Here is a 23,382-nt window from a genome sequence, read left to right as displayed (position 1 = left end):
GCCAAAGCACAAAGGGATCTGGGAGTGCTAGTCGAGGATTCTCTAAAGATAAACATGCAGGTTGAGTCCGTGATTAAGAAAGCGAATGCAATGTTGTCTCTTATCTCAAGAGGGTTGGAATATAAAAGCAGAGATGTACTACTAAGACTTTATAAAGCTCTGGTTAGGCCCCATTTGGAGTACTGTGTCCAGTTTTGGTCCCCACACCTCAGGAAGGACATACTGGCACTGGAACGTGTCCAGCGGAGATTCACACGGATGATCCCTGGAATGACAGGTCTAACATATGAGGAACGGCTGAGGATACTGGGATTGTATTCGTTGGAGATTAGAAGATTAAGGGGAGACTTAATAGAGACGTACAAAATAATACATGGCTTGGAAAAGGTGGATGCTAGGAAATTGTTTCCGTTAGACGAGGAGACTAGGACCCGTGGACACAGCCTTAGAATTAGAGGGGGTCATTTCAGAACAGAAATGCGGAGACATTTCTTCAGCCAGAGAGTGGTGGGCCTGTGGAATTCATTGCCACGGAGTGCAGTGGAAGCCGGGACGCTAAATGTCTTCAAGGCCGAGATTGATAGATTCTTGTTGTCTAGAGGAATTAAGGGCTACGGGGAGAACGCTGGTAAGTGGAGCTGAAATGCACATCAGCCATGATTGAATGGCGGAGTGGACTCGATGGGCCGAATGGCCTTACTTCCACTCCTATGTCTTATGGTCTTACTACATGGTTGTATGATTCTTGCCTTATAATGCCTTCAATGAAGTGCTTGCTTCAAGGCTGTGAATAGCTGAGAGGGGTGGCTGATGAAGAGCTACATGAAAGATGACTGGGGCGGACGAACAGAAAAGTGTCCAACTGTCATCAGGCTTCACTACTGAGGACTTATTTGGCCAAAGATTAAAACCTGAAGACATCTGTGAATCAAGCAGAGGTGGTTCTGCAGAAATGTGCTTTTTTGACAACAATCAAATCCCTGAAACTTTGATGGATTAAATCTGTTGTTGGATATGGCTTAATAAGCAAGCCTTGCGTTGAGGGAAATTAACTAGGCTGAGGTGGGTACTGCAGATGCTGGAGATTGGAGTCAAGATTAATGTCTTTCTGGAAAAGCACAGCAGGTCAGGCAGCAAAAAAAGCAGGAAAATCAACGTTACGGCAAAAGCCCTTCATCACGAATGAGGCTGGGAGCCTCGGGGGGTGGAGAGATAAATGGGAGGGATGGGGGGGCTGGGCAGAATGTGGCTGAGCGAGCAATAGGTGGATGGAGGTGGGGGTAAAGGTGATAGGTCGGAGAGGAGGGCGAAACGGATAGATGGGAAGGAAGATTGACAGGTGGGACAGGTCATGAGGACAGTGCTGAGCTGGAAGAATGGAACTCGGATAAGTTGGAAGGAGGGGGAAAATGAGGAAACTGGTGAAATCCGTATTGATGCCGTGGAGTTGAAGGGTCCAGAGGCAGATGAGGCATTCTTCCTCCAGGCGTTGGGTGGTGAGGGAGTGGTGGTGGCCCAGGACCTGCATGTCATCAGCAGAGTGGGAGGGGGAGTTGAAATGTTTGGCCATGGGGCAGTGGGGTTGATTGGTGCAGGTGTCCCAGAAACGTGCCCTGAAGCGCTCTGCGAGAGGGCATCCAGTCTCCCCAATGTGGATTAGACCGCATCAGGAGCAACGGATACAACAAATGACGTGTGAAAGTGCAGGTGAAACTTTGATGGACGAAGGCTCCTTTGGGGCCTTTACCCCCACCTCCATCCACCTATTGCACTCTCAGCTACCTTCTCCACAACCCTACCGCCCCACACCCCCATTTATTCTGAGGCTCTCAGCCTCATTCCTGTTGAGGGAAAGGAGCTTAACTCCCATTGAGAAAGCCTGATTTGAAGGACTTGAGTTACAGATGGTGTCATGTGCTGAAGAGCTTACAGTATATCAGTGTTATCGAGAGTTGTTAAATCAGCTTTTTACACAAATTCTAGTTCCCATTGAACACAACTTGCCCGTCACTACATGCCCCATTTATGCTGACTTTGGTTTGATTGTCAAACTAAAAATTAAATTTTGCTTCTCAGTTTCATGTATTGGTCTGGTCACAGAGTCACAGTTGTACAGTACGGAAACAGACCCTTTGGTTCTCAACTTGTTGATGCTTACCAGATATCCTAAATTAATCTAGACCGATTTGCCAGTATTTGGCCCATACCCCTCTAAACCTTTCATATTCATATACCCATCCAGATGCTTTTTAAATGTTGTAATTGTACCAGCCCTCACCACTTCCTCTGGCAGCTTGTTCCAGACATAAACCACCCTCTGCATGAAAAACTTGCCCCTTTAAATCTCTCCCCTCTCACCTTAAACTGATGCCCTGTAGTTTTTGGCTCCCCCACCCCAGAAAAAAGATCTTGTCTATTCACCCTATTCATGCCCCTCGTGTTTTGACGCTCGAGGGAAAATAGCTCCAGCCAATCAGCATCTTCCTCTCGCTCAAACCCTGCAATTCCAGCAACAGTCTTGTAAATCTTTACGAACCCTTTCAAGTTTAACATCCTTTGTATAGCAGGGACACCAGAATTGAACAAAGTATTCTAAAAATGGCTTAACCAATATCCTGTAAATTTGGTTTTTTTAGTTTATTGGTCTCTATGAAGATTGATACGCTCTTAACCTCTCCTGCTACAATTAAGAATCAGTGGGCACACAGTCCAAGATTGCTCAGTTCCTCTACTATCTCTCATTTATTCTGCGCTGCCTTGCCTCCTTCCACCTCCAATTTTAAGATTGAGACCTATTTTCCACTTTTCTGTCCAACTGGTCAGGCCATCGCTACCTTTCTACAGGCTAAAGCTTTCCCACAGACAGTCAGCCATGTAAAGAAATTTACAGATTTCCAAAAATTGGTCGTCATGGCCCCTACTTTGGTGTTTAAATCTTTCAGAATAAAACTACAAAACACAAGGAGTTGAGAACAGAGCCATAAGTGTAATAACCTCTGGTTCCAGCCACTAAGTCAATTTTGCATCACATTTGCCACTTAATATAAAGGACTTTTACTTCATTGCCCAGAAAACCATAGATGAAAAGGGATTCAAGATTGGATAAAGAGAAAAAGGGAGGCTGATGGCAGATACCAAGGGCTCAAAATCAGAAGTCCTCGAGGAGTAAAGAATGCGACAAGTTAAAAAGGAAATCAGGTGTCCAAAATGGGATATGAAAGGATAATGGTAGGTAAAATAAAGGAAAATCTTAAAATATTACAAGTACATTAAGGACAAAAAGGACAACTAGAGAAAGAGTAGGGCCCATTCAGGATCACAGTGGTAGTGTGTGCATGGAGCCAGAGGATATAGGTAAGGTTCCAAATCAATGCTTTGTGCTGGTGCTCACTTGTGATAGGGATGATATAGGTATAGAAGTCAGGGAGAAGGACTGCAATATAATTAAAGTAGTTACAATTGACAGGAGTTTGAGTGGTCAGACAGGCTTAAAAGTAGATAAATCTCTAGGGCTGAGTGACATATATCCCAGGGTGTTGAGTGAGGCAAGGGAGGAAATAGCAGGAATACTGGCAATAGTTTTCAATTCCTCGTTGGCCACAGGATAGGTGCCACAGGACTGGAGGTCAACTAATGTGGTGCCATTATTCAAGAAAGGAGCAAGAGATAAACCAGGAAACTATAGGCTGGTCAATCTAACTTTAGTAGTGAGAAAGCTATTGGAGGCAATTCTGGGGGACAAAATTAATCTATATTTGGAGAGGCAGGGATTACTCAGGTTTTGTTAAGGGGAATGATTTGATTGAATTTTTCGAAGATGTGACCAGGTGTGTAGGTAAGGGCGCTACGACGGCAAAACTAAGAGCCCATGGGATCCAAGGGAAGTTGATAAATTGGATCCAGAATTAGCTGAATGGCAGGAAGCAGCGGGTGATGGTCAGTGGGTGTTTTTCAGACTGGTATCCTGAGTCCTGTGGGGTCCCAAAGAGATCAGTATTGGGACCCTCGTTGTTTGTGGTTTATATAAACTATTTAGACTTGAATATAGAATAGCCTTAGATTACAAGCGGCTGTAGATGGGCTGGTCAGAGGAACTGACAGTGCCAAATGGAATGAAATCTGGATAAGTTTAAAGTGATGTACTTGGGCAGGACAAACAAGGCAGAGAATATATGATGAACGGGAAGATCCTGAGAAGCAGAGAGGACCAGAAGGACCTTGGTGCATATGTACACCAGCCCCTTAAGGTAGCAGGACAGGTAGATAAAGTGGTTAAGGCAGCATACATAACAAAGGCTAACTTTTATTAGCCTAGACACAATTTTGGAACAAAGTTGTTATGCTGGAACTGTACAAAACATTGGTCAGGCCATAGACAGAGTATAATGTACAGTTCCGGAATCCACATTATAGGAGGGATATGACAGCACTGGGGAGGGTGCAGATGGAAACTTACCAGGATATCGCCTGGACTGGAGAGTTTCTCTGAAGAGGAAAGATTGAACAGACTGGGGTTTTCTTCTATGGAAGAGAGAAAACTGTGTGTGTGTGTGTGGGTGGGGGAGGGAGAAAGGGGTGAGAGGAGACATGATTCAGATGTATAATATTATAGGGGCCATAGACAGGAAGAAACCTTTCCTCTTGGTGGAGGGATCAATGACCAGGGAACATAGATTTAAGGTAAAGGTCAGGAGGTTTACAGGAGATGAGAGGAAAAGCTTGTTTCTAAACCAAAGGGTTGATGGAATCTGGAGCTAAGGGTGGTAGAGGCAGCAACCTTCATAATATTAAGGGAGTATTGAGCTGTACACAAGGCATTCAGGCTGCAGGTCAAGTGCTGGAAATGGGACAAGACTAGTTAGTTGGCTGTTTTTAACTAGTGTAGACTTGAAGGGCTGAAAGGCCTTTTTCAGTGCTTTAGATCTTGATCGCTCCAATACCATGTGGGACCTTAACAATAACACTACTGAAGCCCAAGTCCAAGTCTATATTACTCTCAACCACCTACTTGTCACCACACCAAAATATTCAATTAAGCTGGTCAGATAGTGATCTTCCATCAAAATCAGGCTGATGTATCTTCATTCAGTTAAGCTTTTCTAAAAAAGGTTTTAGACTGCCCGTCAAAATGATTTCCAATAATTTGCCCATAAAGAAAGTTAAGCTAATTGGCTTATATTATTTTGATTATGTCTTCCTCCCATTTTGAACCATACAATATTGGCAAACCTTCAAATCTTTGGTATGGTTCCTGAATTCAAGGAAGATTGAAACGTATGACCTGACCTGTTGTAATTACCTCCGTCGTTTCTTCAAACAACCTGGGTCATATTTTGTCCAGGTCTATTGATTTATCTACTTTCAAAGATGTCAAATCCTTACAAGACCCCTAGTCCTGATGGCCTGCATCCTAGAGTTTTAGAAAAAGTGGTTACTAAGATAGCATGTGCATTGGTTTTTAATTTCTAAAGCTCCCTAGATTCAGTAAAAAGGCCCCAGAAGATTGGAAAAAAATAGCAAATGTGCTTTACTCAAGAAAAGTCAGACACTAAATTCAGGAACCTACAGGTCAGTTAGCCTAACATTGTTGGAATCTGTTGAGAGACTTAGAAAATCTTAATGTAATCTGACAGACTTGACATGCCATTGTAAAAGAATAATAAATTAGTCAAACGCGGAGTCTTTTGAAGCAACAGGCTACCCAGATAAAGGAGAACCGGTGGATGCACTGCACTTCGATTTCCAAATGGCATTTGACAGGATGCCACAAAAATTACCACGCAAGTAAAGTATTAACACTAAGGACTGGTTGGCAAATAAGCAGGGTGTGGGCATAAATTGGTCATTTTCAGGTTGGCAGGATGTGACAAGTAGTGAGCCACAGGAATCACTGTTAGACCCCAATTATTTGCAGTTTACATCAATTATTTATTAAATGAAGGGAACAAATACATGATTACTAAAGTTGCTGATGACAAAAGGATAATAGGGAAATTGTGATCAGGAGTCTCCAGAGGATTTTGACATACTAAAACTTTGGCAGATAGGGTAAATTATGGATAACTGTGAGCTGGTCCTCTTTGGCAGGAAGATTAAGAAAGGAGCATATTATTTAATGGAGAGGGATTGCACAACTCTGAGGGACAGAGGAATCTGTGCATCCTGGTACATTCATCACAATGCTAACATGCAGGTACAGCAAGTGATAAGGATGGCAAATGGAATACTAGCATTTATTGCAAGTGGAGTGGAATAGAAAAATAAGTATGTTTTGCTGCAGTTGTATAAAGATGTGGCCTAACACTCAGAGCAGACTTTTGCCCATATATTTTCCAAGAGTGAAAACTAGCTAACTGGCCACACCCACTGCTAAGACTGATCCAATAAGTGCACCAAAAGCAGAGAAACAAGGAAGGTAGAGTATCTTGCCCAATTCAGAAATCGACACAGAAGCTGCCAGCCAGCAGCTTCTAGGTCCTGAAGTCTACCAGTTGAGGCAAACTCCTCAGAGGATCTAGCATTAAGGTTTCTTTCGCTCCTTGCGCAGTGGGGATCAAGGGCAAGAGAATTGCTTTCAGAGATCACCCCCTTGCGTGCTACCCATATCTCCAACTGTCCCCCAGATTGGGCCTGAATCTATAGGAGTTTAGAAAAACGAGAGGGGATCTTATTTAAACACAAGATCCTGAGGTGTCTTAGACTGGATCCTAAAAAGAATGTTTGAGAGACTAGAACTAGGCAACACAATTTATAACTAAGGTGCCTCACATTTAACAGGGAGATGTTGAGGATTTTCTCTGTCTCCAAAGGATGGGAGACGTTGTAACTTTCTTCCCGAGAGAATGGAGGAGGTGGGAGTTATTGAATATATTTATGGCAGAAATAGGTACATTCTTGACTAACAAGGGAGTCAAAGGTTATCATGAGTAAGTAGAGACATGTAATTAAGACTGATCGGAATGTGACTTTAATCTTATTGATTAGCAGTGCTGGTTAGAGGGGCTGAATGGCTTCCTCCTGCTTCCAATTCATATGTTTGTAATATCCACCCTCATACAAAGTTTTTGTTTTCTATCAAGTAGTTCAGATTCACCTTCCTCAATGCAATCATCAGTCTCATTTCATGAAGGTAACCTTGCAGACATTCATTAAAGAACCTTACTTACATGCATCTTTTGTGGCTCTTTGAGGCCTTACTCTTTTCTTATTGTTCTGCCCTTAGCACACACATAAAACATTTGGATTTGTCTTCACTTGACTGGGCAGAATTTTCTTCAAATTTTTTTTCCCCTTGAAATTTTACCCTTACATTTACTGCATGTAACTGTCACAATTTTGGGGTCTGACACGCGTTATTTTTTGCCTCATTTCACCCTCTTTGCAACTTGTCAGGAGACACATTTCATTGTTTGAGGTGCCCTCTACTTCAGAGACAAACTTACTTAACAGATGGAAATACTCAATGATATACTGCTAACTACTAAACAACTACCCCATGTAGCTTAAGAACATTTGGGTTGCTCAGTTGTCTCTAACTACAGGCTTTCTACTTTTACAATAATCTTCAAGCTACTTATATCAGGCATACACTTTTATCATCTCCAAGTTACTGAGGGGTTAGGAGGAGGACCACCTTGCAGAGGTGACTGGGTAGGTGGTAGCCTTTGAGGAGAAAGTGAGGTCTGCAGATGCTGGAGATCAGAGCTGGAAATGTGTTGCTGGAAAAGCGCAGGTCAGGCAGCATCCAGGGAACAGGAGAATCGACGTTTCGGGCATAAGCCCTTCTTCAGGAATGGGGAAAGTTTGTCCAGCAGGCTAAGATAAAAGGTAGGGAGGAGGGACTTGGGAGAGGGGCGTCAGAAATGTGATAGGTGGAAAGAGGTCAAGGTGAGGGTGATAGGTCAGACTGGGGTGGGGGCGGAGAGGTCGGGAAGAAGATCTCAGGTTAGGAAGGCGGTGCTGAATTTGATGGATTTGACTGAGACAGGGTGGGGGGAGGGGAAATGAGGAAACTGGTGAAATCCGAGTTCATGCCTTGTGGTTGGAGGGTTCCTAGCCGGAAGATGAGGCGTTCTTCCTCCAACCGTCGTTTCGTTGTGGTCTGACGATGGAGGAGTCCAAAGACCTGCATATCCTTGGTGGAGTGGGAGGGGGAATTGAAATGTTGAGCTACAGGGTGGTTGGGTTGGTTGGTCCGGGTGTCCCAGAGGTGTTCTCTGAAACGTTCCGCAAGTAGGTGGCAGCCTTTGTCACTTTTGTACCTAGATTGATGCCAGGTTCCTGTCTGGTTTTATTAATGGACCTCATGATTGGCTATTACGGATTGATGCAGAGGACAATTAAAATAGAGCCAGCCACATCGCTGTGGGACTGTGTCACATATCAGGCAAACCAAGGAAAAACACAGATATCCTTCTCTAAGGTATGCCTGTGAACAAGATGGGTTTTCTTTTTAAATGAAAACCATTAGTTTCTCAGTCAGTCAATCTATTGAGCTTTTAATTCCAAATTTATTGATTCTGTGAATTTAAATTCCACCAGCTGCCACTGTGGGTTTTGAATCCCTCACCTCAGGATTATTTACCCTGTTTGAGGAAAGAACGTTGGCAAGGACATGGGAAGAGCTCCTTGTTGTTTGACTAGTGACACAGCATAGTTAACATCAACCTGCAAAGGCAATGAATCCTCCATTTATCACATCAGAAGGAAGGATGAGCAATACAGCAAATAGTGCAGTGTTGAAATCTCAGCTGAAATTGCGTTGAGATCTGAAATGTGCTTCCAACAGAGCATTCTGACTCAATCAAAATTACTACCAAGTCAAACAATAAGACCCACAACATATGCTTTAAACACAAGCACTGTGTAGATGGTGTGTGTGGTGTTGCAGTGCAGGTGCCTTGTCCAACATCAGCAAATTAACTCTCTATAGATGGATATGGAAGCAATGACAATAATCCCAAGATAAAATAGATAAGAACATGAACCTCCTGGATTCTTCACCTCTAGTCTGTTATTTTTCAGTTAGCTTTTATCATGAGTTTTTGGGTTTACTCATACTTACAGTCAGGCAAAAATCCAAAATATAACAGGGAGCTGACCTGAGCTAAGAATAGCCATGGGAAATCAATGAGCCTTCCAAATTCAAACAGACAAGACAATAGCACAAGGGTAAACACACACGCAAAATAGAATGTTCCAGATGAATAGTTTTAAGGCAGAGTCACAACTCTTCACAACTGCGCACTTTAAAACTCGTGGCCAAGAATGGGCCTGCTCCAAGGGAGAGTGTTGAAAAGCAAACAATTCTTACAGTCAGACTCATACAGCTGACCAACTTTCCACGCTGAACCGGTCCCATTTACCTGCATTTGGTCCATATCCCTCTAAACTTATCAACTTACCTGTCCAAATGTCTTTTAAATGTTGCAACTGCCCCTGCATCGATCACTTCCTCTGACAGTTCATTCCACATACAACCACCTTGTGTGTGGAAAAAGTTGACCCTGAGGCCCCTTTTAAATCTTTTTCCAGCCACCTTAAAAATATGTCTCCTAATTTTCATCACCCCTACCCTTGGGGAAAGCCTTTGTTATTTACCCTATTCCCCTAATGATTTTATAAGCCTCTAAAAAAAAGTCACCCCGCAACCTCCTAAGCTCCCAGTGAAAAGTCGTCCCAATGTAACCAGCCTCTCATAACTCAAACCCTCAAGTACCGGTAACATGCCCTTAAATCTTTTCTCGCAGGGCAACCAGAACTGCAACAGTACTCCAAAAGTGGCTTCACCAACATCCTGTACAACGGCGACATGACATCCCAACTCATACACTCAATGGTCTGAGCAACAAAGGCAAGCATGCCAAACTTTTTTAAAACCACCCTATGTACCTGTGATGCAATTTTCAAAGAACTATCAGCCTCTTTTGAAGTAGAGGTTTGCATGTCATACATGCATACACAAAAGGAGGAGCATTTTATCCCCCACCAGACAAGCCTGCACAAAGCATGGCAAATGAAATTGATTTCAGTATGTTAGAGTGTGGTACGGGTTGTTCTGCTTATAACATGCATTGTGTTAATGTGAATTCGCTGTAACATGATTGACATATTGGAGATGCAGTTTCTAAAGTGCAAACTTTTAAAACATGCATTGGCTGGAACGTGATTACATCGCCAACACTAAGCGCTGTTTCTAAAATGTGATTTTTTTGTAATGCAGGATATAGAAGAACTGACTGTACACAAATTTACTTACCATAGAAAGAACAGCTTACAGAATCACCATTTTCATGTTTATGTTGCTGCTGCTCTCGAATTTGTTGTAATTCCTGACAAACATAAATCGTCAGCCTTGGTCTGACCATCCTGAAGGGAAAAATATGAATTATTACACTGGAATGAATGTAATGAACTGAAAAACGTTCACGATAAAAAAATATAAAAAAGCTTAGCATGAGAATTAATAAAAAGAGATGACTGGTTCCTAAGCTACTCATCACAAGACAAAATCCAAATCCAAAATAATATAAAATAGAACCAGGAACTAGTCTTGCAGCCTCAAGTCAGTCCACCAGTTAGATCACAACTGGTCTGCACTTTAATACCATACTACCTGCCTTTGTTCTAGAACTAGAATGTTCTGACCTAAATTAGGTGTTACAGCCAGGTGGGGTTCCCACCATCTTCAGGCTAAAATATTAGTTTGCAAACTTTCAATTGACCCAGTCGCAATAGATTTTTTTTAAAGGCGGCGTGGTGTGGGGCATGCTGAGGAAGGAGGAGAAAGTGAGTTCTAGATATCTACTGGCCTTTGAATATAGCTTAAGGAAATCAAACCGAGCTTACTCAACTTATTTGGTACTTTATTGCTGGAACAGCACAGCAGGTCAGGCAGCATCCAGGGAACAGGAGATTCGACGTTTCGGGCACAGGCCCTTCTTCAGGCCATTCCTGAAGAAGGGCCTGTGCCCGAAACGTCGAATCTCCTGTTCCCTGGATGCTGCCTGACCTGCTGTGCTGTTCCAGCAATAAAGTTTCAACTTTGATCTCTAGCATCTGCAGACCTCACTTTCTCCAACTTATTTGGTAGCCCACTTAACTGCACCTCCGCCTAGGCTGCTATTCCCACTTTGAGGTCTGGTACCAGAACAGAAAATGGTTACTCCAGATAGGATGCCACCAGAATTCTGTACAGCTGAACTCTCATTTCTTCCCTGTGTATTGTAGCCCTCATTGGATAACAGTCAACATCCAATTTGCTTTTTAAATTGTTTGTACTTGTTCACTGATCTGTAGTGGTTTTCTTTTACATCCGAGCCCCAATATTCAGCTTCTCCTCCATAATTCTGAACAGCTCACCATTTAAACAACCAAAACTCTTTTGTTAGTCTAAAGTGGCTCGCCTTACACACCCCACACTGAACTCAATCTGCCAGAGTTTTGACCACTCACTAAGTATAATTTATGGCTTCCATCCACACACAATACCTCAAAAGTACTTCGCTAGCTGGGAAGTGTATAAGGACATTGTGGTTGCGTCGTGTAAAGTGCTATTGAATGCAAATGCTTCCCTCCTCGAAATACTCACTACCAGTTGTGTACGACAGTCTTACCAATTCCTATCAAAAGGTTGCCACTAATTCCACATACTTCTAATTTTATTAACTTCAAAAACACTATTCCAGTATCACAACGTTTCAAAAGGAGAAATCAAGTCAAAACACAATCCTACCTGGAAATATACTCATCTCAGTATTATGTGCAGTTTTGTCTGCAAAGCTATTGAAAACAAAATTGGGTACTCCTCCGATTAGAAAACATTAACTCATACAGATAGTGAAAGCTGCAACACAACTTGGAGAATTTCAGCCTTGTCCTGTGGAGAACCTTGAACTTTAATCAAGCTTTCTGAATTTGAAAATCATGAGCAGGATTTTGGCCTGATACTCATGGTCAAACAAGGATCTTGACTTTGCGCCGTGTGGGAAACAGTGATGCTCCATGCACTGGCTAAATAATAGCTGCAGCATGTTAACTGTTGTCCAATTAAGGATGTTGGGCAGGTTCTCAAAGCTAGGGGTTTTCCAGTTTGGTAAAAGCAGCAGAATGAAGTTCAGCCTGTGGGAGAGGACGTGGCAAAATGGCAGCACCCTTTTCGCAACTTTTATTGGTCTTAAACATAATGGCCTTAGCAATTGGGCCAAAGTTGTGAAGGGGTTGGGGCAATCTCCGACTGCAGCAGTGCCAGCCAGATGGGAAGAACCCCAAAGCAGCCTGGAGCACTGGCCGTCCCAGACCATCATTGGGAGGACACCTCCCAGCAGATATTTTTGTTCCCAATGCCACAAGGAGCCCAAAAGCCATTTACCTAAGAGCCTACCTATCTCTTCCCAAAATAGTGACGGGAAACTGGCATGCTCACCACCCTCCACACCCGTCCTCATGAAATGCTAGCACTATGTCAAAAGGCCAATGATGCAGAGAATTGACCCGAAACAACAAATGCTGAACCCAAGCTTTGTAATGTATAACTGTTCAACTTTCAACATACATACCGTTGAGGAGGTCAGGATACACCCCAGTACCTTGTACAAGACTGCTGTAAAATTTGAGCTGTGTTCACCACAAATGGTGAGCAGCGTGAACATTTACTTGGTCACAAGTAGATTGGAGGCAATGGGAGTCTTTCCCAACATGAAGAAAAATGATTTCATAATTGTGAAAAGTTGAGCAAATCACTTTGAAAAAAGGCTTCCTGACCATCTCTTACAGCTTGAGTGGGAGAAAGATAATTTAAATTATTTTGAATTGCCATATGTTTCTCGTCATGCAGCTTTCTGAACTTAAGCACATATCTAATTTCTTTCCTATATTAGTAGAGGAATATTTTCAGTCAATAACAATTTGGAAAAAAAAGTGGTTCACAATTGGAAACTGCCAGCATGAGGGTGCACATGCGTGTGCTTTGGAATTCTTTACTCAAGACAGCAGAGACAAATTTTGCCTGGGAGAAATAACTCATTTTCATCTTAACTGAAGAATCCTTTATTTCAAAACTGAGTCTGAGTCCTAGATTACACCTGAAGGGAAATATCTCTTCAGCATCTGCGTTGTTGATCCCTCTCAGCATCTTGTGTTTCAATAAGATTCTCCTTGGAGGTGCTGGTGTTGGACTGGCCTGTACAAAGTTTAAAAATCACACACCAGGTTATAGCCCAACTGTTTTATTTGGACCCACTAGCTTTCGGAGCACTGCCCCTTCATCAGGTGGTTGCCTTCTTTGTCTCTCTCTCTCTCTCACCCTCCTTGGTGTGAACCTCCAAAGATCAGAGGGTGGAGGGCTTGCCGACCTCTGGAGTGTCCCAAGAGAAGACTGAAGGCTGGTTCCTCCCCTGGCTCAGTACCTCTTGGCACAACCACCCGATGAAGAAGCAGCGCTCCGAAAGCTAGTGGTTCCAAATAAAACAGTTGGACTATAACCTGGTGTGTGATTTTTAAACTTTGTACAGCCCAGTCCAACACCAGCACCTCCAAATCACCCAAAAACCTTGGTATGAATGAGGCGGTCAGTAATGTCTGGAGTAGGGAGATGCAGAACAAACAGTATTTCAACGAGCCACCAACACTGCAGCACAGAGAAACTATGAAAAGCAGAGGAAAATCACCTATACAGTGTATTCAAAAAGAATGGGTACCCAACGAACACAGTCTGCCGATTTCTCAGCAACAAACCCCAACAAGCAGACAAAACATGTCCAGAAACCCTAGCCACTCTCCCCTACATCAAAGACATCTCGAAAATGACTGCCACACTACTCAGACCTCTTAGCTTCATGAGGACGTAGGTTTGCTTGCTGAGCCGGAAGGTTCGGTTTCAGACGTAACATCAGTGAGCCTCTGGAAGCAGCACTGATGATATGGTCTGCTTTTTGTGTTTAGGTTTCCTTGGGTTGGTGACACCATTTCCTGTGGTGATGTCATTTCCTGTTCTTTTTCTCAGGGGGTGGGGAAAAAATCAGAACCTCAACCGGAGCTACAAATCTTCTCAAAACTCAGGAATGTATTATAACGACCAGATATTAGGGGTCCCAGGTCTGTACCCTGTTGGGGTCAGACTTAGTGTTTGGGTCTATATAGAATATTGTTTCCCTTTAAAGGAGCTCAAATCAGTGGGTCCTACAGCCCATCCCTCAAAAGGTTGAGAAACCTATCCCATTCACTCAGTGTGGTCACAGCTATTATTTTCCTCATCACGCACGTTCGATATCCAGTACAACGGAAGGCGACAGTGGGTGCACTCTGGCCAGTGGTTTCCAGCCTCTAACCTCTACAATGCTGAGGGGCATTGAACATCAATATCTCTTTCCTGATCGCCCTTTCCACGAACACCATGGGCCTCCCCAGGTTCTCACCCAACCCACTGACTTGAGCCTTCACCTGCCCGTTCTCCCTCAACCCCCACAAAGTGATGGTCACACATCACAACTCTCCATTCCCCACCTCGAAGCCAGGGTGCTCCTGTGGATCAACTGCTTCCCACATTACCCCCTTCCCATCTATGCTTTACCATATTGTCAACCGCTCAACCCTTGCAGATTCTGTAAATCCACAGTTGTCATCTTCCATGCCTTACAGCCTCCAGATTACCCTCTTCCGACAGTCCCATCTCAAAGAATGGGTTTGTGAGTTCTCCTCCCATTGCAGCCATTCCCCTGGTCATCACCCTCCCCTTTCCCTCAACACCTGTGGATGAACCCGATGGACTGACTGCGTTGCATCCCCTTGAGTGACCTGACCAGATGAGAAGTGTCCAGACCCCTGATCACATTAGTCCTGCCCCCAGATATTGCTATGGAGCCGTTGGACTGACTGTGACCTACTCCCTGGGCTGTAGAAACACAGACAATGACTGAGATCACTGCAGCCTGTAGTGGGATTGGAGGTGACCTTCGATTTGCTTCGCCAGAAGCAGTGACTGACGGGTGCCTGGATGGATTTTGCTAAGAATTTGAGCTATGGCAATTTGCTTGCAACGTGCTTGCCATTTAAGCTCTGGCATATAGTGTAACTAGGAGATTGATTCAGCACTCTGCTGTGTAAGATGTCTGCACCCTTGACTGAACCAGCAAAGTAAGCTGTCTGGATGGGTGACTGTGCTAATTGAGGCAAAGCAGGGATGCTAACAGTAAGCCAGGAGGGGCAACGTGAACAAGCATTAATATTAGATTACTTTTTAGATTACTTAGTGTGGAAACAGGCCCTTCAGCCCAACAAGTCCACACCGACCCTCCGAAGAGCAACCCGCCCAGACCCATTCCCCTACACCTAACACTACGGGCAATTTAGCATGGCCAATTCACCTAACCTGCACATCTTTGGACTGTGGGAGGAAACCGGAGCACCTGGAGGAAACTCACGCAGACACAGGGAGAATGTGCAAACTCCACACAGAGAGTCGCCTGAGGTGGGAATTGAACCCGGGTCTCTGGCGCTGTGAGGCAGCAGTGCTAACCACTGTGCCACCGTGCTGCCCACTGCCACCGTAAATGAGCAGCCTTCAGATGCAGCTTGGTCTAATCTGTGAGCTGGGTGCCTGTGTCTGTGTGCAAAGTGTACTTGCAACAGCCTTTCAATGTTTGTTGGTGGAGCACTCTGATGCAGGTCTGTGCTCCCAGAGTATCCAGCAAGTAGATCAGAGAATTGCCCTCTTGGCACCCATCAGATGGCAGTGCCTGTGGACAAGAAGTACACTTAACTGGTACCCATGGATTGTGTCCCAAGAGCAACATGGAGGCTGGTCACACACTCCATGGCCGATTTCTGCTCTGACATCCATGGAGAGATTTCACAATGGCTAGCTTGTTTGGTACGCTTGGTAAGATAGGAAGCTGAATATTGAGAGGCATATTCAGCTGTCAACAAGTTGATTATTAAGTTATAATCCTCCACTGCCTGGTGAATGCCTCATTCAGCAAAAAAGATAAAACATGAAGTGGGATGCTTCCGACATAGAGATAAGCATCACTGGATATCTTGTCCAATTCTGCCACATATCTCACCATCACCATGGCACACAGACCTCTAACAATCTACCTTTTCGCAACTTGCTTTCCTACTTATCTCTGTATCAGCAACAAACCTGGCTACAAAAGAGTTGGTCACTACATGCAAGTCATTAGTCGATTCTAAGTATCTGAAGCCCTAACACTGATCCCTGAGTCACTCTACTATAGTGCATTTGTTAACATGAAAATGACTCAATCATCCTAATTTCGTTGCCCGGTAGTTAGCGAATCCTTTTTCTGCGCTATTATTTCCAACACCATGAGCTCTGACCTTCTGCAAAAACTTTTCTTATGTGGCACTTTATTGAATACTTTTTGGAAATCCAATTGTATTCTTGCAGTATTGCAACAGCTACCTCAAACAACATACATGCTTTGAATATGTGAACATCCTCAACTGGCAGCTGAAGGCAAGCTAGCTGCTCTCCCAGCCTGCATTTTTATATGAAGCTGAAAGTTGTTTCAAGAATATAAGTGGTATTAACTTCAAATGGTGCAGGTATAAAGATTAAGATTCCTAATTTAAAGAGGGTAATAGATATAAGGTTATATCTATTGAAAAAGATTAAGGACAGGATTTACTTGCATTGGAAAAGAAGAGAATGGACTTAGTAGGGATAATCAGCATAGCTTTATGCAAGGGAGGTCTCATCTCACATGCTCAAGTGTTTTTTTTTGGAAGATGGCGACATGGGTAGGACAGTGGATGTTGTCTATATGGACTTTACTAAAACATTTGATAAGGTCCTGACGATTAAGTTGCACAGGATTCACAGTGAGCTAGTAAGTTGGATACAAAATTGAGTTGGTCGTAGAGAACAGAGGGAAGAAGTGGAGGGCTGGTTTTCTGACTGGGGTCTGTGACCAGTGGTGTCCTGCAAGAATCAGGGGGTGAGATCTCTCAATTTGGATGAAAATATAGGTGATGTGATGAGTAAGTTTGCAGATGACATGAAAATTGGTGGAGCTGTGCATAGTGATGAAAGTTGGCAAAAGACAGCATGATATAGATTAGTTGGAAAGTTGGGCAGAGAAATGGCAGATAGGCTTAAATCCAGACAACTGTGAGGTGATGCATTTTGGGAGGTCAAATGCAAGAGGAAAGTAAATGTCAGGACCCTTAGGAGTATTGATAAACAGAGGGATCTTGGGGTGTAAGTCCATAGCTCCCTGGAAGTGGCAACAAAAGTGGATAACCCGCTTGTGGTAAAGAAGACATGTGACATGCTTGCCTTTATTGGGCAGGACACTGAGTATAGAAGTTGGCAAGTCATATTGTAGCTGTATAAAGTTTTAGTGAGGTCACACTTGGAGCTGTGTGCGCAGTTCTGACCACCACATTACAGAAAGTATGTGGGAGCTTTGAAGAGGATGCAAAAGAGATTTGCCAAGATGTTGCCTGGCTTGAAGTGCATTGGCTATAAGGAGAGGTTGAACAAACTTGGATTATTTTCACAAGAGTTGGAGGCGAGGGGTGGCGTCTTGGTTGGTGCAGATATGATGGGCCGAAGGGCCTGTTCCTGTGCTGCACTGTTCTATATTATACATTAAAATGTTTAGTACAATACATTTGAAGCTGAAACACAAGGCACACTTACCTTCCTTTGAGGGCATTGAAGAGTCGGATTCCATCTGCAGGGCCACATATTTGGATAACGTCATCTCTCGTCAGCTTTAGCAGATCGCCACCTGTGGATGGAGGCAATATAAATTCAAAACATTCTGGTGGTGTTGCAAAATGGAAGAAATTTGCACAGTACTACTGATCCCATGAAGCTCCAGTGAGACACTGCCATGATTTTGTCTAACTGGAAAATATGGAAGAATTATTGGTCAGGTTGCATAATTAGTATGCATAGTTAGTTACTTCATGGATCAGCATACTTAAGAGTTAACTTCCTGCTCATCCAGTTCAGGCCACTGTATCTTCCTTCAAAAAAAATACTCAAGTAAAAATAGCACTTTAAACATTTTATCTTAAAAAATATCACCTAATTATACAAATTATGTTCCTCAATAGATCTATATAAATCCATGTTACATTAATACCAGTTTGGGGCTATACCTGCCCTGAACACATTATTAACTCTCTTCCACAAAATCCAAAAAAGTGGATAGAGAAGACTGGTTGGTCTACCGATCGCCAACCCAATAGTAATGACCTTCACTTTGCCTTGTAACCACGTAACCTCTGAGAAGCTATTTAAAAATATGTAGCCAAACCTGAAATATTCCTTTCTAACCCCTGGAGATGGTCAAAAACAACCTCCAGGAAAATAAAAGCTACATTTTTAAAAAAAAAATCAGTTTAATGCTGGAATGGAAAATGAATCCCACTTGAACTGTATCCAAAAACTTTTAGGTTCAAAGAACAAGCTCAAGTCTCCATGTTTTGTGACCACCACCTTTCCAATTTGAATAAAATTCTAAAGATATATTCTACATGAAGGCTCACTGAGCAGCTCAGAAGACAGTCAGCAAAAACTCAAGAATTGTTCACATTAATCTCGTCTGATTGAGAAGAGGGGAAATAAAAAAAGAGAAAGCAAAAGATGAAAATCCAAGACTTCAAGTTTTCAAAGTATGTCCAGATGGCAAAAACACATTTACATCGCACCTCATCACATTCTCACGATGTTGCAAAACACTGCGCTTCATTGTATAGGAGGTAATGTTGAAGTGCCGTCAATGTTGCTATGCAAGCAAATGCAGCAGTCAATTTGCGCATAGTCATACTGCGAATTAAAGAATCTTTTTAGTGGTGTTGGTTTGAAGCAAGAATGCTAGTCAGGACAAAGGGAAATCTCCCTGTTCTCCCAACAGTGTTGCAGTCTATTTCACATAGAACTAGACAGATAGACCAAGAATCTATCATCGCTGCTGTAATGCTGCAACTCCAAAAATCCAATCATCACCCATAACCAGACAAAAAGTCCTAGATTATGTGCTTATGCTCCAAAGTAGGGCAGTGCTCGTAAATGGGAAAAAGTGGAGCCAGATTGCTCAGTTTATTTCACAAGCAACTTATTTTGAAATCAGGTGCATTACATGAATACAAAGGATGACTGTCAATGGCAGCTTTCTCAAACCAACCAAAGTCTCCATCAGTTCAGACAAGTGCTCAGTCAACGGCAGCGAACCTATAGATGCTCCTTAACCAATAAGATGGAAAGAACAGTGAATGTTATTCAATATACTGCTTCATAACACCCTCAAAATAGCCCAAAGTGCTTTGCAACCAAGGGTAATTTTTGAAGTGCAATCATTATGCAAGCAAATGCAGCCGCCAATTTGCGCATAGTAAAGTCTTAAAAACAGCAACTAAATGAAGTAAAACAAATAGTGTTTGTGTAGTGCAAGTTGTCAAACATTAACCAGGGGAGAATTCCACTTTCTTAATAGTGCCATGGAACCTTATATGCCATGTGAGCTGACAGTCAAGGGACCACTTAGCCTCACATCTGAAAGGTGGCACAACACATTACACACCGCTTTTATATGGCGCGAGAGTACTTTGAATGGGGCTTCAACCCACAACTTCCTGATTTAGGAAAGGATGCTTATAGTAGTGCAAAGTTGACACAAAATGCACGAACAAGCTCTACAGAGACCTTTTTAAAATAAAGTTCTCTTTGGCAGAATACGCAAAAGCAGTTTCCTGAACTACCCACCCCTGCCACAACAAAACTCTGGCAACACCAGGGAGCTCTTCCAAAGCATTGGAAACCTTGGAGTCTCTGTATCAGATGGGATAAAAACTTGAGTTTATACAGCACCTAAATTACATTCAACTGATTCAACTCCGTACTTTCGAAATATGTTGGTTATGTAGGCAATTGCGCACATTCACTTCAGAAGGTGTCACGTGACAAAATGAATAAACAAAATATGTTTTGGTAGTGTTAGCTGGAGAAACTACTTTGGCTAGGATAGTGGCTACTTTGTAGTCTGCTTCCAACACCATTGGAGTGTCAAGTATCACCCACCTGAACAGGCAGAGAAGACCTGACTGACATCTCTTCTGACAAAGTGTCTCCAAAGATTACAACATTTTCTCTACAAAACCATCAAGTATTATGCTCAAATATGTGAGGCACTCTGGATCATGGGCAAGAGCAAGACAAACTCAACTAAACTGGTAGATAGGACGGTTTAGCAGTTAGATGAGCTCAGAGAACCTGTAGCAACAATCTTGTGTGAACCATTGAAGGTAGAATAGTTTTACATAGAATGTACAGCACATGTCAGCCATTCATTCCAACTAGTCAATGGTAATGTTAACATTTTATACAAATCTCCAACATTCCTTTCAATCCAACCCTACCAGCATAACCTATTCTTGTCTCCCTCATGTGTTCCACAGCTACATCTTTAATGTGTCTGCACTATTTGCTTCAACCGCTCCATTTGGTACTAAATTCCACATTTTGCCCACTCTCTGGGCAAGGAAGTTTCGCCTCGCATCATAGAGGGATGTAGGACAGAAGTTATCATTTTATCTCATACTTTGCAAGAACATGGAGTCTCATTCTCCCAAATTCCCTTTTGGTTTCAAAATGACCATCTTGTCTTTATATATTGGAGACTCCGAGCTTTGGATTACTCCATTAAATGGAAACATCTCTATGCCTTTACTATCAAACACTCATTTAAAAATCTTTATTAAGTCACCCCTTTATTCTGCATTTTATGTTTTCTTGATGACCAGTATACCCGCACTTTGGATATCAATTTCATAAGCTCTGTGCTTTTTCAAACTATGCCCCGTACCTTATTTACAATATTAAAAAAAATGTACTGTGCATAACAATACAAACATGATCTAACCAAAGTTCAATATTTTTGCTGACTTGTTGACCCTTTTTGAATATTGTCATCACATTTCTCCAGTCGATGACGTCTTATAACTGTTCACTTAAAAATATTTTGTATTTCTATATTTGTCTCCGCACTGTCTAGAAAGAAATAATTGCAGTCCGAATTAAGCTCATCTTGTCTGCTACCAGAGCTATGTAATTCCCCCTTTTCTGGTAATGTGCAGAAAACAAATCTTTTCGCATACATCAAGCCTTTTAATTCCCTATCCCACCTTAACCTTTCAGGTCGCTCACTTAATGTCACCGTTCACTCAACATTGGTTTAGTCTCTTCTCAGCTCCAAGCACTACTTATACTGTCCCCTCTCAGACTCATGAGGTTTAAATTAGAACCTAATACATCTACTCTAAACTCATTCTTTCAGAGGTTCACTTTAAAGCTGAAATTCCTTTCTTCCCTTCAGCCACTGTTTCTTCCAAATAAAACCTATAGTTTGAAGAGGCAGAGTTTGGTATTAGCTACTTGTCTCCACTACTCTTTTCAATTTGGACAATATTATGCAGTCCATGGCTAGACACCTTTCTAAACAAAAATCTTACTAGGCGGCACTCAGGCACTTTAACAAGTGTCCTTTCTCCTCATAATCTGGACTTCATTGGGGTGCTTACCTGCAATGAAATGCAACATGCCCATTTTCCACACAAGCCACTCTTGAAATCCCACTGAACACTGCAACTTGACATTAAATTGGAAAAGGTAAGTTGGTGCTGTGGGCATTTTACTACTGAAACTTAGCAGAAGCTGCAAACATAGTGCAGCATGGTGATCCTTGATCTAAGACTTTCTTCTTCTTGCCCAACTGAATCTAAACCTAGATCCTCCAGATGAAAGGAACGTGTTGCAACCAATTCCTGCATCCCAGGTAGTTGTGCTAAATATTTTCACCCAAATAAAAGTTAATAAGCAAAAGGTACCAGAGAAGTTTGCGAAGAGCCTGCAGTATGGAGAAAATCGATTTCTGTGCAACCACTGCTGAGCGTCCTGAGGTGTGGCTGTTGGCAACAGATTCTGCAAAAATAAAGTTGCAAGTCTTAGACATGAGCCCTGAAATGTACACACAGATACAATGACCCAAGAGTACATTAGGAGCTGGCTAAGATGAGTGCAAACTCCACTGGAGTCACTCAGTCACACATACCAATGGGTGTCAGTGACTTTCCTTGATGCTAAGCTGAGCCATTTGGTGCACTATCGAACTAGGGGAAAACTACAGTCCATATTGTTCCATACAAAATTTAACATATCACCACACTAGCTACTTCACCCCAACATTTGGCGAGTGAAAGAACTGGAATCCTTTGCCACAATGATAAATCAAAAAAGTCATAATTAAATATATTGGAATCCCACTTAAATAGCAATAGCTTGAATCAGTTTTTTTTCTGGTCACATGACCATTTGCTAAATTGCTCAAAATTGAGGGGTCAAAGGTCTCTCTCCAACTTCAGAGCAGTGCTTGTGGGCAACATTAAACGTAACTCTCAAAATTGAGTCTGTTTGCACTTTGGCAACAAAAGCCCCTACCTGATTTTCGGAGACGGGAGACACGGACAGTTCCCGACAAGCCCACTTGCGAAAGGTTCCCAGTGTCTGACAAGAAAAAGTTACTTGTGAACTTCTGCAAAAACCTAAAAGTGATTTTCACTTTGGATGCATGTACACATGCATGTACAGTTTCTTTGTATACAAATTGAAAGAAATCAAAAAATCTTATGAGAAAAAAAAAATCACTTACCAAATCTAGTGAAAATTCAATAGAATTATTGAGCTGAAATTGTACAGAGCATGAAGTGGTATTTTTTTGAAAGCGTCCAATAGCCATCGAGAAGTTGATGCAAATTTAGATCCCAATTATCGTTGGTGTGAGAAATGAAATGAGAGTGGACAAATAAATAGGATAATCAGTTCAATAATTCTCCCATTAGCAGGACAATAGTAATTACTGACTCAGCACAAATTCTTGGGGGCATCTTTACAAAAAATAAATTTTTGGATTAGGACTGTATTCAATTAGGTCAGAGGCAGAGAGAAAAATAGCATTTTATGGCAACTTGCAACTTTTTAAATTTGAAAGCACTTAGACACTGAATTACTTCTGAAATGTACATCAGCAAATGCAGCAATTTGCGCTCAGCAAGGTACCAACCACAAGCAGCACATGCAATAAATATTCAAACTATTTTGCTGGTATTGTTTGAGGAAAAGTGATGACCAGGACACCAGGAGAACTCTTTGCTCTTCAAATATGCAAGGAAGCATTTGCACCCACTTGCACAGGGAAACAGGGATTCAGTTTAATCGTTCGACTGAAAGGCTTCACTCCACCAGTACTAATTGAAGTGCCGTCCTATGTTATGTGCTCCTGACTCCTGGAATGAGGCTTCAACCCACAACCTACAGGCTCAAAGACAAGAACGCTGCCACTGAAAGAATCAGAC

At 42.5% G+C, this 23,382-nt stretch overlaps 1 protein-coding gene across 3 annotated transcripts in view; it reads right to left on the bottom strand.

Annotated features, from left to right (window-relative positions):
- tfcp2 (transcription factor CP2) overlaps positions 1–23,382 on the bottom strand; it is a 128,498-nt gene that overhangs the window by 15,191 nt on the left and 89,925 nt on the right. For 2 of the 3 annotated variants that reach the window (XM_043682045.2, XM_043682043.2), the window contains 5 exons: positions 22,680–22,712; positions 22,469–22,534; positions 21,859–21,952; positions 17,666–17,756; positions 10,259–10,368 (listed from right to left, as the gene is read on the bottom strand). In XM_043682045.2, the coding sequence (XP_043537980.1) occupies positions 10,259–10,368; positions 17,666–17,756; positions 21,859–21,952; positions 22,469–22,534; positions 22,680–22,712 (394 nt within the window). The remainder of the gene's footprint in view (positions 1–10,258; positions 10,369–17,665; positions 17,757–21,858; positions 21,953–22,468; positions 22,535–22,679; positions 22,713–23,382) is intronic. The other variant, XM_043682044.2, reaches the window with a different exon arrangement.

This window comes from Chiloscyllium plagiosum, unplaced genomic scaffold (genome assembly GCF_037043375.1).
Source record: "Chiloscyllium plagiosum isolate Xiang-an unplaced genomic scaffold, Cpla_swu_hap1 HiC_scaffold_53X, whole genome shotgun sequence".
NCBI classification, from domain to species: Eukaryota; Metazoa; Chordata; class Chondrichthyes; order Orectolobiformes; family Hemiscylliidae; genus Chiloscyllium; species Chiloscyllium plagiosum.
The sequence above is the reverse complement of the archived record's forward strand: the minus strand, read 5'-3'. Positions and strand labels throughout refer to the sequence as shown.